Raw genomic sequence first — 14595 nt, 5'->3', positions numbered from 1 at the left:
GAGGCTGTGGGACCCAGAGTCGAGACGGACACCACAGCCGGGTGGGTTCCGAGAAGCTACGGGGCGTAAGAGCCCGTGTGGGTGTAGCCAGGGGAACCCCGTGGGTTAGGCTGCAGTTAGCCACCCGTGTAATATAAGTTGGTGTTAATAAAGAGTGTGCTACCCGTAAGGTCGTCTCCCGTCAAGTTACTACATTACACAAGCAAGCACGCAAGCAAGCAAGCAAGCGAACTTAATATAAAGGATTAAAAAATAAAGACAAATAACCCCCGTGTAGCCTTTACAGACTGTTGGGGCAAGTGCTGTGAGCGAGCACCTATGAAGGCCGGCACGGCGCCCGGCCACCTTTGTCTCCCCAGTGCTGGTGTTTACCTAACGCGCCAAGGCAGTCATAGCCACGTGCGATCAGGGCCACACCAACATACAAAGATAAAGCTTCACCCGTATAGCCTTTACAGACTGTTGGGGCAAGTGCTGTGAGCGAGCACCGAGGGGGCGGGTGGGCAGCACCACGCCCGGCCGTCTTTGTCTCCCCAGTGGCGATGTTTACACACCGTCAACGTGGTGCTCATTCGAGGTTGAGTTGAACTCGGGGAGGTCCAGGACCGATTCAGGTAATCGTCGCTGCTTTTGGCCGTGAGCGGGAATCGAATTTGGGTGGCCTGGCATGTTGCTTAGGGTCTTGCAGCTGCACTATCGCTCCCCACAGGCACAACAACAATAGCCACCATTCGCCACTAAGTGGTGAGGACGTATATCAAGGCGCCTGTGCCAGGCCAGGTGCACTTTGAGGCCACGTGAAGTGTCTGAGGCTCGCTGACACGAGGCCACGGGACAGACGCAGCAGGTGCCATGGGTTGACTGACTGAGATGACTGGCAGATGCATCAGCTGTGCCCCGTACCGTGCCAACTTGCTTTGTTTTAGCCGCCCGGCGCTCTGCTCGTTGTTGTGAGCGTCGCTTCTCCACCTTCCATTGTTGCTGGACGGTGGCTGCCTCCAAATGCCAAGTGAATGTCCTTCATCACCCTCCTCCACAGAGCCTGATCTTGGCATTGCTGGTGCTAGTCATAGGCAACTGCACTCATTCCGAGGTCCCCCCATAATCAATCGGTCCATCTATGTTCCAGATCATACAGTGCTTAGCAAAATGGAAGCGTCCTGGGCATGCATGCATGCTTCATGACGCAGCCAACGCAACCTCGCCTGTCGAAGAAGCTCACTGGAGGAAATGTGTCCAGATACATCAAGCGTCTGCGAGCGCCTTGCACAATCCAGTCTGATTAGACCCTGGATGGATTGTAGGCAGGCCAGTCCAAGCGGGAACTGCACTCGGGGCGCCAAAAAATCTAAAGACAAATATCCTCCGTATAGCCTTGACAGACTGGCGGGGTAAGTGCTGTTCGCCCGACCGCCTTTGTCTCCCCAGTGCTGGTGTTTATGCACCGCGCCAAGGCAGTCATACACACATCCAATCAGGGCAACACCAACATACGAAGACAACCCCCCCCCTTCCCCCATATAGCCATAACACATTGTTGGGGCAAATGCTGTTAGCGAGCACCTTAATCACACCTACACACACACACACACACGGACGCACGTGCGTGTACACAACGTCTATTGCCACACGCGTGGGCCAGCCAGCACCATTTACTATGAATGTCAATACAATATTGACACAGCATAACCTCCGTTCGCAACGAACTTCATTACCCCTTGGACCGATCATTTCCCAACATGCGCTCTCGGCTGGACGGCTTCCCAGATGACGTGACAGCCACGGCTCGCCGCCGCGGTGGCGAGACGTTGACTACCTCGTCTGGTATTCAGGAGGATGTGGGATTTCATCCCGACCCTGACGCGAGTAACATTTGAAGTGTGCATGTCTCTCTCCGCGTGGTCGCGTGGATTGTTCACGATGAGCCCACTTCGTTGAGCTGTGTGTAATCTGTGGCCAGGTCGCTGCTTAAAAATAACTATACAGCTCAGCGGGCCTTACCTGGTAAAATCTAAATATTGTTTTTTTTGGGTTTGTTTTTTAACTGACAGCTGTGAGGCCGAGACGAGGCGTGGGCCGACCTGACGCCCGTGCCCGAGCGTCACGTTTCCTCGCGTTCCAGTGGTTCACACACATTCCGCGTGTGACACCGCGTGTCATTCGGCACGAGGCCCGACGTTTTTCTCCTCGTGCCGGGAGCTCTTGCAGGAACGTCATTCGCTCAACGGAACAGTGGAGCGCAACCCGCTAAAACCCTGAGCAGACCGCCGTAGTGGAATTTCCCAGATTTTCCACCTTTACCAATCGTGTCCGAACACAAATTAAGTCGTTACACGCCGCACGCGCCCGATGATTGGTAAATAGGTCCCACGTGACGTAGAGTGTGATGTGTGTGTATGTGCGTGTGTGTGTGTCTCACGTGATGAATAGTGCGCCGAGTGTGATTAAGCGGAGGATCGCCAATTGCATTTTCTCTGGGATTGGAAGGAGCTGGTCAATAGGTGGCAGTACAGCAGATTGGGGGGTTCGTGAACACATCTGTGCGGATCTTGTGAGTGTTATTTCCTCGTGTGTTTCGGTTTTCTCCGGTTCCCTCACACGCTAAGCAAACAGCTCATTCTTTATTAATATAAAAAACGGACCAAACATCCCGATGCAGGACCGCCCTGGAACATATGTCTTAATCTGCGCTTTCCCCTGGATTAATTATCACATTGAGATTCAACGATAAACCCCGCGGAACATTAAACAGGACTGACGCGTACCCGAACGAAAATTAAACACACAAACACACGCACGCACGCACACACATGCACGCCGAAGTGCATGGAAGTGAATTTACGACGCAATTGCCTGCACACGGGATTAATGGATCGCGTCTTCCGTGGCAGCACGGAATAAATAGCGGCGTTTGTGCGGTACGAATGCGCTTTAACGAGCGCCCGTGCAGAGGCGGGCGCCCTGGGGGGAGAATTCAACTCGGCCCGGGGAAACGAGACGGCTGCAGCAGTGGCTGCGTTTTAATGAAAGCGTGACGACCACGTGGAAGCTTTCAACAAAACACAATCACCCCCCCCCCCCCCCCCGAGAGAAGGCGACATCGCTCTGCACGCATCCGCGCCTGACACAGATCCCTTCCCGCGCGGCCCGCACGGTCCTAGCGCTGCTCACGAGCACCGCCGCTCCCTACACACAGAGTCTCCAAGACAAAGATCCCCCCCCCTCCAAGTGCCGTATGTCCTGAGCAGACTTTTGGGGCAAGCGGTGTTCGCGAGTAGCCGGGCACGGCGCACGAGGGAGGGGGAGGGTGGCCAGCACTACGCCCGCCCGGCCGCCTTTGTCTCCCTATTTCCGATGTTCACGCACCGCACCACGTGCTACGCATTGAAGGCTCCGTAGACTTCTGGCAGACCCGAGACAATTCATACATCACTCTCCACGGATGTTGGGAATCGAACTCGGGTCGACGGTTTCAAGGCGCAGAAACCACGGAGGGCCGTGATAGCCGCAGAGAGCCGGGAGAGGGGGGAGAGTGGGTAGAGTGGGTAGAGGGTAGAGTGGGTAGAGGGTAGAGTGGGTAGAGGGTAGAGTGGGGAGAGGAGAGCGCGTTTGCTCACCGGCGCAGGGGCGCAGTTGTCGATGGCTTCGCCCGTGAAGAGGACCCTGTCCTTGATGAACACGAAGATGGCGCGCAGCATGAACGAGGCGAACAGGTGCATGTGGATGTAGTTGCGCGTGCAGCGCAGCTTGCTGGGCGCGCGCACAAACACGCACATGCACGCACAAGTAGGCACATGCACTGTCCAACTCTCTCGTTCGTATTTGATTGTGAGTACCTGGTGCGGTGTGTAAACATCGCCACTCGGGAGACAAAGGCGGCCGGGTGTGGTGCTGGTCACCCACCCCCTTCGTGTGCCGTGCCGGCCTCCATAGGTGCTGCTCGCGAACAGCACTTGCCCCAACAGGCTATACGGGGGATCTTTGTCATTGTGCCCATGCATCTGCCAGTCATCTCAGTCAGTCAATTCACGGCGCCTGGGTCTGTCCCGTGACCTGTCAGTGTGCGCCTTCGACACCTCACGTGGCCTCGGTGTGCATCTGACCTGTCACAAGCACCGTGTGCAAAGATACCTGACCCTAACCGCCTCTACACCCCCCCCCCCCGCCCCCATTTAATCAACAAATCGTCATCAATCCATTGAGAATTCTTCACCGCGTTTCCACGGGACAGCCAACTTGAGTCGACTCGAAGTTGTTGCCTAAGTTGGCTTCATTTCTCCCAAGACTCGAGTTGACGGGAAACTGGAATTGGCTACGAAAGTTTTCTGCGTGAATTATTATCAGTGTTTTGTGGCCGGAGCGAGCAGCCGATGATGCTGGTGATGCTGATGATGCTGATGCTGCTGATGATGCTGATGATGCTGATGATGCTAATGCTGCTGATGATGCTGATGATGCTGATGATGCTGGTGATGTTCATGAATGATGCTGGTGATGCTGCTGATGATGCTTGTGATGCTACGGATGCTGATGATGCTGGTGATGCTGATGATGGTGCTGGTGATGCGACTGACGATGATGATGCTGGTGATGCTGATGATGATACTGATGGGGGCTGCCCAACGTTCATGGACACTCACCGAAAGAGACAGAGGATGAGCATGGCGAGGGCCAGAGACGTGAGGGATGAGCTGTAGCCCACAGTGTACGCTGTCTTTAGCGTCATGTAGTCAGTTTGCTGCGAACACAAGAACACAAACAAACACACCTCACGTCATCACACCGCACTGCCACACACCTCACCGCACATCACCTCCCCGCACGGCAGGTCTGCTTGGGTGTATCGCTGTGTGTGTGGGGGGAACGGTAGTGCAGCGGTTAGCGCGCTGCGGTACGAACCCGGCGACCTGTAACGAGTATCTGAACCGGCCCTGGGCTATTTTAGATCGAATCAGTCTCAATTAGTCCCTAGTGTAAACATCGCCACTGGGGAGACAAAGGCGGTCGGGCGTGATGCTGGCACGGCACCCCCTCGTGCACAGTGCCGGTTTTCGTGAGGTGCTCACTCACAGTGTTTGTCTTTGTGGGCGCATCTCTATATCGTTTTCGTGGAACAGTTAACCTGAGACCACTCGAGTTGGTCTGATTTGGTTCGATGTCTCCCATCAATCAAAGGGCAAAGATGCGAATCGAGTTGGTAACCCATTCCCGTGGCGTTGCCACGATCGTGTAGGTGGTTCGTTTGACTCTTTGAGATGGGCCAACGGGCGCGTTGCCCGGAAATAAATCCAGACCACGTAGCTGACAACATTAAACGTACAATTTTACACCCAGACGTAAAATGCCACGTTCATGCCACCTGCAGCACCTGTGACGGTCACATTTTGTTGACAAATGTTGACTTGGCGCAAGTCCCGACGTGCAGGGGGGGGGATCATTCATTTGGATCGCGGCCCAAATAGTTGCGGTCGATAAAAAAAGGGAATATGGGACCTTCGCTACCGAGGTGGCAACTCGAGTTCAACTCGAGTTGCGTGGCTCGTTAAAACTAGGCGCAACAAACCTCGAACAACTGGCGCATCTGCAATTAGCATCAACATCGTCAACATCATCAACATTGAGTGCTCCGAGCTAAATAAAGATAACGAAGGCAGAGAACGATGCGTGTGGACGGATGTTAAACCACTGTGGAGTATAAACGACAGACTTCCACTTGCGGCTGTGGAGTGGAGCAACCAACGGATGACAGACTCAACAACTGCACCCTTGCCCACCAAGGGCCCACTCAACGGCCCCAATGACAGCGACCCAATGGACGGCCCTACGGACAACACCTGGCATCCGATTATATCCACCAGGCTCAGCACTGCGTAGCTACATTCGACGTCCTCGTTGCGGCGGCGTCGGCGGCGATTCAGGATCCGTGGTTTCGATTCATCGCGAGGAGTTGCCAGTGAGGCTGTGTGCGCTCCCTCCCTTTCTCTCTCGCGCTCTGCCACGGAGGGACCTGGGGGTGAGAGTCTGGGTACTCACCCGGTCGGGCCCTTCCTCGTTATGGAAGACGTAGCCGCACGCGTGGATGTAGGATGGCTGCGGATCGTCCCATCCGTCGCGCGTGCACGTGTGCGTCACCACACCTGCGCGCGGAGAGCAAAGACAAAGACCCCCGTCTCCGTGTATAGCCTTTAACGGACCGTTGGGGCAAGTGCTTTTAGCGAGTCGGCACCTATGAAGGCCCGCATGGCACACGAGAAGGGTGGTGGGCGTGACCAATACCACGCCCGGCCGCCTTTGTTTTCCCCCCATTGCTGATGTTGACACGCCGCATCAGGTAGGCATTTCAGGCTGAGTCGGCCTAAGGGGAGGCCCAGGACCGGTTTTGGATAATTGTTACTGGGAGTTAGCCGTGAGCGTACATCGAACTGGGGTTTGCTGGATTCGTGGTGCTGCACGCTAACCACTGCGTCACCGCTCCACACACCCCCCCCATACACACTGGGCCATACAGACACACACCAGGAAACACAACCACACTCGCACACAATCTCACACAGACACAGTCTCGATTTGGCAGCTATGTTAGCTGTGAGAGGGAATTGAACTCCGTATTAGTAGCGCAGTACGCTAACCATTCACTCACTACACGATCGCTCTTCGCATTTGATCATAGACACACCGCGTTCACCCAACCTCTCTCTCCCACGAGCCCAAATGTTTCACTTGTCGGTACCACCCTCAGATGGCATATATTTAGCGGTTCTAATTTCTTGATGTAGCCAATATTATTTGGGTCTTTCGGTAAAGTCACGTAGATGGGTTCAAATTAATAAAAATAAAATAAACCAAAAAAACGACGTTTTGATAACAACACAAGCGATCGTCATCAGGAGGGAAAAAGAAGAGGGAACGCTGCTGAGGCAGACTGTTTTAAAGGTCTAAAATGGGTGTAGCCCAAGGGTCATAAAAGAAGTGGGAAGGGCTAGTGATGTCAATGTGAGAAATTAGCTTACTCTTTGGTTCTTTCGGTAAAGTCACGTAGGTAGAAAAATAACACTGGTCAACACACTTTTTCTGCCATAAGGTATTCCAACGGTTTTAAGGTAATTTTGGGGTGTTGATTCCAAATCTGGCATCAATTTTTGTCAATCACATCAGGTTTTTGAGATATCAAATATTGCATTTTCAATAAAAAACTGCAGAAGAAAAATATTAAATAAATGTGGATATCCACATAAAATTATATTATAAACACACTATCCTAAAAATACAGCATCATATTTTAACACTAAAGCAGTCACTGACTCGCAACAACTTGCAATCATAAGTGACAGAGTTAATTTCGGGTAAAATCAATTAAAATGGGGTATGCCGATAGCATAAAATGAGATGTGATAGAGCAAATCTGAGATCAGATTTGGAATCAGCACCCTGAAATTAGTCTAAAACAGCTGCAAAAGTCCAGGCCAGAAAAAATGTTTTTTTTTGTTGACCAGTGTAAATAGATCACGATGTTTCGATCGCAACACAAGCAATCGTCATCAGGTGGGACAACCACAGCAAGAAAAAACGTCTGAAGTAGGCGAGAGATCTGCCGTGGCACGAGGTTATATAGTTGGCCTCGGCAGAAGGGGGGGGGGCGGAGAGAGAAGGGGGGGGGGAAGGAGGTGGGGCAGAAAGTGGACCACCGCGGCAGCGCTGGAGAGACACACACTAGTAACTACGTATGAATAATTATCAGACTTCATCTCTCATTCACGTATCTGTCTCTCAACATAAACCATATAAAAGTATGTTTACACATCTATTTAACAATCGGTGTCTCATCAGCAGAGCCAGGCTTGTTTGAACCAGTGCCGGTTGAACGATCAGCTATTTATAAGCAAGGCCCGGTTTCAGCGTGCAGTGTCTCATCAGCAGAGTCAGACTCTGCTTGAACTGTCAGACGCTGGGGGCAGATCAGCCTCTCGTGGGTCGCTCGTTAGTGGCGAGGCGCGTGAATAACCTTGGCGACAATCGTCTCGAATGTGAGCGACCCAGAGGTCGCAACCGGGTACCCGATACCCGTACCCTAACCGATACCCGGCTACCCGTACCCGGCCGGGTAGGGTACCCGTTTGCGACCCTGGTGCGGCCGGGTACGGGTACGGGTAGACCGTGAGTCACTGGTGAGTAACCGTTTGTCACTCATTTCCCAACGTCTTGTCTATTCTCACAATTCAAGTTCATAGAATCAACCCACCCGCGCCTGCAACATGGCTTCATCCCAGAGGTCGCAATCAGGTACCCAATACCCGTACCCTACCCGTACCCGGCCGGGTACGGGTAGGGTACGGGTACGGCCGGGTACGGGTACCCGTTTGCGACCCTGGTGCGGCCGGGTACGGGTAAGGAATCAAAACCCGTTTGCGACCTCTGGCGCGACCATTCCATGCTCAGAAGCCGCTGCCAAAACGCGCAGGGATAACGTCCCACGTTCAACCACGAGCCTCCCCATTCGATTCCTCACGAAGAGCGGAGTAAAACACTCATCCCACGGGGAAGCTAAGCGCGCAATTCCAGTAGCGCACGGAACGTGTCGCGTTCAAAGAGGACTTTGACGTTGTAATTACTATTGCGCTTCGTATACGCAGTAAAGTCTCAAGACTCGTTTTGTCAGGAGAGTTTTCCCGCATTGCGATGTTTGGCCTGTTCCGTAAAAAAAGCGAGGGGGTTTGGCTTCGTGTGGGAGGAAAAAAAACCACGGCGCATTCGGGGGGGGGGGGGGGTGTCACTTGAATAACAAGTTCTGTTTGGACGGAGCTCACGAACCGACCTTGCTATGCTGCGACTTCCTATACTTCAACCGGGCAGCGTTGACCTACAACACGTGGTATTCCCTGATAGTCTCTTCTCTCATCCAAGTGTTCACCAGGCTCCAACCTGCTAAGCTTGTGAGAGAGTCACGTCCAGGGTGACTTGGTCATGAATGACGAGTGGCGGAGGACGTTTAGGAGAGGGAGTGGATGAGCGGTTAGGTTAGAGTGTTTCGTGAGTTTTCTGCTTTGGTGGTCAATGTTGAGTTGATAACTGATGTTGCACATCTTAGCGCCTTAGTATTGTTTTTCTTCTTCTTGCTTTAAACGTCTCTAACCTTAGATGCATTGCTACAGAAGGATACTGCATCTAAGCTGGACCCAAAGAGTGACCAACGTAGAAGCATAATAAAGGTTGCATACAGAACAAGACCTGGTGATGCAGGCAGTGATGGACAACAACAGGAGAATTCAACGTGTGCTGTTCGGAAAAATACAAGGAACTGGAAAGAGAGGAAGACTTAACAGAGAATCGCTTGACGACGACGACTTAAGAGATTGTTGCCAGAACGAGGTGGAACTACTTGAGCACACTGTCACAATACAGAGAGGAACATGGAAACAAATGACACCGACGGGCTCTCTGCCCATGCATGGATCGCGATGATCAACCCGAGATGAGATTTACTTGTGGAGGCTACTGAATGCCCAAGAGGGTACGATAGCAGCGGAGATGGAGCAATCGGATCAGCTGGCGCGCAGGAGCGAGATGGATTGTGGCTTTATGAGGCCGTGAGTGATGGCGAGCGCGTGAGAAGAGGCCTTACTTCACCCAGCAGTGGATAGGCAGCGTCTAATGATGATGATTGATGATTCTGATGATGATTAAGGCTGACAAAGGTCCTTTAGGGTTGGTGTGGTCAGGACCACCCATGGCCACATTTGTTTCCTTAGTGTAGCTGCTGCTGCTGCTGATAATGCTGTTGTTGATGAAACAGCTAATATTGATGACTGATAATATTGATGACAAAACTGCTGCTGCTGCTGCCGATGATTTACTGAAAAGGCTATTACATCCAGTAATGCATTTTTAATGGCAATATTAAAACAGGAGCACTAACGTTTTGCCACCTCAGGCGGGCGGTACCAATTTCTGGTCTGATTAATTGACTTTGTGCTGTGGAGGGTAGGATGGATGAGGGAGGGTGCGGGTGGGTGGAGGGGTGGGTGGGGGGGCGTCTGAGGACATCATAGGTAATCGAACCGTGGTGACAGATCATGCTCGCAGTGTCGGTTCGTGTCTGGTGGCTGAGGAGGAAGTGTACAGGTGGAGTTTGTTATCCACAAATAACTGGAGGCAGGAGAAATGGCTGCTCAACTAAGGCTGCCGCCACGTTTCTTGGAGGCTCATCACAAGGTGGGCGGGCAGCCCCTCCCACTACGCAGATAACCCCGCCCACTACCCAGGTAGCCCCGCCCATTACCCAAGTAGCCCCGCCCATTACCCAGATAGCCCCGCCCATTACCCTGGTAGCCCCTCCCATTACCCGGGTAGCCCCGCCCACCCACGTAGCCCGGCCCATCCAGGTAACTCCGCCCACTGTTCGGATAGCCCCGCCCTTTAGCCCGCTTCTAGAGTCGACTATGGATGGAGCCAGACGTATGAGAACCGGCGATAAAATCTTGACTTTCAAAACAGATCTTCGTCGGGGGAAGGTAGCAGCAGTCTTTCTGAAACCACCGGGGGGGACTGTCCCGGACGAACCGGGACGTAGTGGTAACCTCATGCGCGCCGCACCCCTCTTTGTGAAGATGGGGATGTCGGGGCAAGTGAGGTTCACCGACTCCCCCAGCGCTGCTGGCGGGAGGCATATCAATCGGTCCCACTCTCCAGGGCAGCCTGTGGGGCAAAGGGGGCGGAGGGGGGGGGGGCGGAGGGGGCGGAGGGGGGTGGCGGGGGGGAGGAGGGGGCGGAGGGGGTGTGGAGGAGGCGGAGGGGGGGGGGGCGGAGGGGGTGGGGGGAAAACGTCAAGCGGCCAGCAACACACAGCGCCATCATTAAATGTGCAGTCGTATCTTCTTGGTTGCGTTGTGGCCGAAACGTCGTGAGAATTATTTAATTATGTTTTATTTTTATTATTGTATTACTTCCCTTATACGTGACTTTACCGAAAGAACCAAGAAGATGAATCCCTGCAGTCACGAAAGCTTTAAGTCGAAATGTGCAGTCGTGGTTGTTAGGAGTTATTATTGGAAGCTTGTAACAGCACACATGGTCACCGCCTCCAGGCACCCCCCATTCCGCCCCCCCCCCCCGTGTGTATGCACGTCAAACTTCTTTCGCACCGTACGTAGCCAACCGCGCAAATCTTCCCGAAGAACAGCAGCTGCCAGGCGGACGGCGATGTGTTCAGCAGAACCGAGTGCGTGATTTACACTCGGCGTTTTACGATGGCGATTTGCGTTGATATCGAGGGAGTCTAAATTGCGAGCCCGTTTTCACGGCAATCCTGCAACTCACGGAGCGGTCCCCTCCAATGTACGCAGCGCCTTTGTCCGGGGCCTCGCCACGCCGTGCGGCTCGCGGGGGATGTTTGACCATACTTCACCACTTTGCTCCGCGTGGGTTGGTGAAGTCTGGTAGCGTAGACGTTGGAGCATTTTTATTGGTTTTACTTATTTATCCAGGAGAGCCACACTTGGTCGTAGGACTATTATTTCAAAAAGGGTCCTGCTGCCAAATTGTTTTTTTTTTTTATGAAATATGTTTTCACCCAAATAACGATGATGAGTGTTTGTTATACACGTGGGGGATGAAACCAGAGCACCTGGAGAAAAAGCATGTGCGCGCGACGGAGCAAAACTCTATCCCCGTACAGATGGAAACATATGGCGATTAGTCCACTCGCTGTACGGCCTTCTCCTGGAGAGCCTGGGTACGGCTCCTCCTCGATGCCCACGGGAAGGGAGTTTCACACCATCAGCGCGGTGATCCACTAACCCTCGCTGCTTCTTCCACAGTGCTGGATCACAGGCAGTCAGCCATCACCGCCTACACCACGTGTTCATAATGTATGGCGATCACCAGGCTCAAACCAGCTTAGCTTCCGACATCTGAAGAGATCGGGCGCATTGCAGGCATTGTGATCACAGGCCTTCCCAATAACAGCAGCTGGCAAACACAGCGTATGAGTGACGTGACATCTGTGAGTAAGAGGTTCAAGGCTCATTGGATTCCTGCAGTCTAAAAAAACGATTCTGTTGATATGTGTTGATATGTGTCATTCACGGGCTTGATACTAATGTAAAAGCTGCAATTTTCAGTTACAAATCAAACTGTGGATGTATGTAGCGTATAAATGACACTGCATCTCAAGACCCTGTACGAAAACAGTGGGCAGGCTTTTTGACTTTTTTAGAGAGGGTCAGGCACTGCTGTAGGCAGAGGAGATGATGCGGGTCTTGAGCCCGGAGTTTAACGGTGACTGGGAGACGCAGAGGGTGGGGGGGGGCGAGCAATAGGGGCAGCAGACGAGAACCAATGACGTCCCACTGAGTGAAGACGCCTGCTGGAAAGACACTGTTCAGGAGGGTCCTGCATTAGGAATGTTTGGCCAGATCCATTACTGAGCGTGGGCGAGTGCACCCGATTCTTCCCGAAAGACGCATAGGGTGCAGGACTTAATTTGCTAACTTGTCCAGTACATCAAGCAAGCATCAACCATGTCCAATTAATTCAAAGTTCCCATGCGAATGAAACTTCACTTGACAAACGCGAGTCTCTACTAATGCGGTGTTGTTCACTAGTTTTCAGAGGGGGGGGGGGGGCCCACTTTCGGCAATGAGACATCATCGTTGGCAGAGGTGGGACAAAGTCATTGTTATGCAAGTCCAAGTCGAGTCGCAAGTCATCAAATTCATGACTCGAGTCTGACTCGAGTCCAAGTCACATGACTCGAGTCCACATCTCATAGGTGGGACAAAGTCATTGTTATGCAAGTCCAAGTCGAGTCGCAAGTCATCAAATTCATGACTCGAGTCTGACTCGAGTCCAAGTCACATGACTCGAGTCCACATCTCATAGGTGGGACAAAGTCATTGTTATGCAAGTCCAAGTCGAGTCGCAAGTCATCAAATTCATGACTCGAGTCTGACTCGAGTCCAAGTCACATGACTCGAGTCCACATCTCATAGGTGGGACAAAGTCATTGTTATGCAAGTCCAAGTCGAGTCGCAAGTCATCAAATTCATGACTCGAGTCTGACTCGAGTCCAAGTCACATGACTCGAGTCCACATCTCATAGGTGGGACAAAGTCATTGTTATGCAAGTCCAAGTCGAGTCGCAAGTCATCAAATTCATGACTCGAGTCTGACTCGAGTCCAAGTCACATGACTCGAGTCCACACCTCTGATCGTTGGTGAGGGCCGCCGCACATTTGACACCATTGGGGGTTTGACAGCAGCACGATGATGTTTGGGAGCCGCACGAGATGCCACCAGGGGCCGCGACAGTGACCCCCGGGGGTCTTGCAATGAAGAGCACCGCTCTCATTGGCACAACGCTGCGGGCCGACGCTCTGGGCAGCAGAGTGCCGTGCAGCTTGCCCCCATTGCTATAATGTGACTCTACGCTCTCCAAGTTCGCAAAACCCGCATTTATTTATTGAGTTCCGTGCTTGAGGCCGGGGACTCCGAAGAGTTGGAGCTCTCCGCTGATTGGATGATTTGCTCCTCGCGGGGGGGTGGAAGGGGGGGGGGGGTGTGACGAGAGGTGCGACGGGAACCCCCAAGACTCCCATTGACCAGCGTGGTGAAGTATGGTCATATGACCCTCCACGTCCCGCACGGCGTTGGAAGTCGAACTGCCCCAGCAGTGGATTGGCAAAGGGGCTTGGACGTGTGCTGTACGTGGGAGCAAGGGCGCGGGGCAACGAGACACGGCCAGAGAAGCGGCTACAAAGTCCACGCCGGCGTTTCTGCTCCCCCGGGTGATAGCAACGCGTTCCCTGTGGGTTCAACGAGTCGTGGAATGCACACGCAGTGGCTTCATCATCAGCGCTTTCTCACACGGAGACCCACGCACTCCCACACAGAGACACACACACTCGCACCCATACGCTCACATAAAGACCCGCAGACTCACAGAGTTACACACTCACATATAAACCCACATACTCACACGGAGACCCATATACGCACAAACTCATATAGAGATCCGTACAAGCACACACAGAGCCATATACTCACACATAAAATCATAGACTCAAACATGGACCCATAGACTCAAATATAAACCCATAGACTCACACATAAATCCATACATTTACACATACACTCATGGACTCACACATCAACTGATATAATCACACACAAACCCATAAACTCACACTTAAACCCATAGACTCATACAACCCACAGTCCATTATCATCACCGGCATCATCATTTGCATTTCCAGCATCGTCACCAGTAGCATCATCGTCGTCGTCATCATCATCAAATATTGGCTTGAAATTCAAATTAGCGGTGAATCGCACACACGCATCACCCGATACGGGAAAATCCGGGGCGGCGTCTCGGTGTCATAGCTCATGATTGATTCTCGACTGCACTTGTCACCGTCAATGTTTAACGTTGACTTGATTCTCTAGCTGAGGCAATGCATTACGTAAACGCGTGTACAGCAGTACCGTGTCCGTATTAACGTGTCCGTGTCAGCTTATGTCGAATGTTAATGCTGCGCCTGCCTTTTGGAGAGTTATGATCACGTAATCAATATCCGGCCTCCCAAAGGTCAATTTCCG

The 14595-nt window shown here is 52.6% G+C and overlaps 1 protein-coding gene across 6 annotated transcripts in view; it reads right to left on the bottom strand.

Annotated features, from left to right (window-relative positions):
• The window catches only part of LOC144731138 (vasoactive intestinal polypeptide receptor 1-like), a 49231-nt gene that overhangs the window by 18966 nt on the left and 15670 nt on the right, over nt 1–14595 (bottom strand). For all 6 annotated transcript variants that reach the window (XM_078612220.1, XM_078612305.1, XM_078612420.1 and 3 more), the window contains exons 3-6: nt 10591–10692; nt 6034–6137; nt 4641–4738; nt 3618–3750 (exon numbers count right to left, since the gene is read on the bottom strand). In XM_078612220.1, coding sequence (XP_078468346.1) covers nt 3618–3750; nt 4641–4738; nt 6034–6137; nt 10591–10692 — 437 coding nt within the window. The remainder of the gene's footprint in view (nt 1–3617; nt 3751–4640; nt 4739–6033; nt 6138–10590; nt 10693–14595) is intronic.

The sequence above is a fragment of the Lampetra planeri genome, chromosome 1, assembly GCF_965212315.1.
Source record: "Lampetra planeri chromosome 1, kcLamPlan1.2.h2, whole genome shotgun sequence".
Taxonomy (NCBI): domain Eukaryota; kingdom Metazoa; phylum Chordata; class Hyperoartia; order Petromyzontiformes; family Petromyzontidae; genus Lampetra; species Lampetra planeri.
This window is presented reverse-complemented; position numbering and strand designations above follow the sequence as displayed.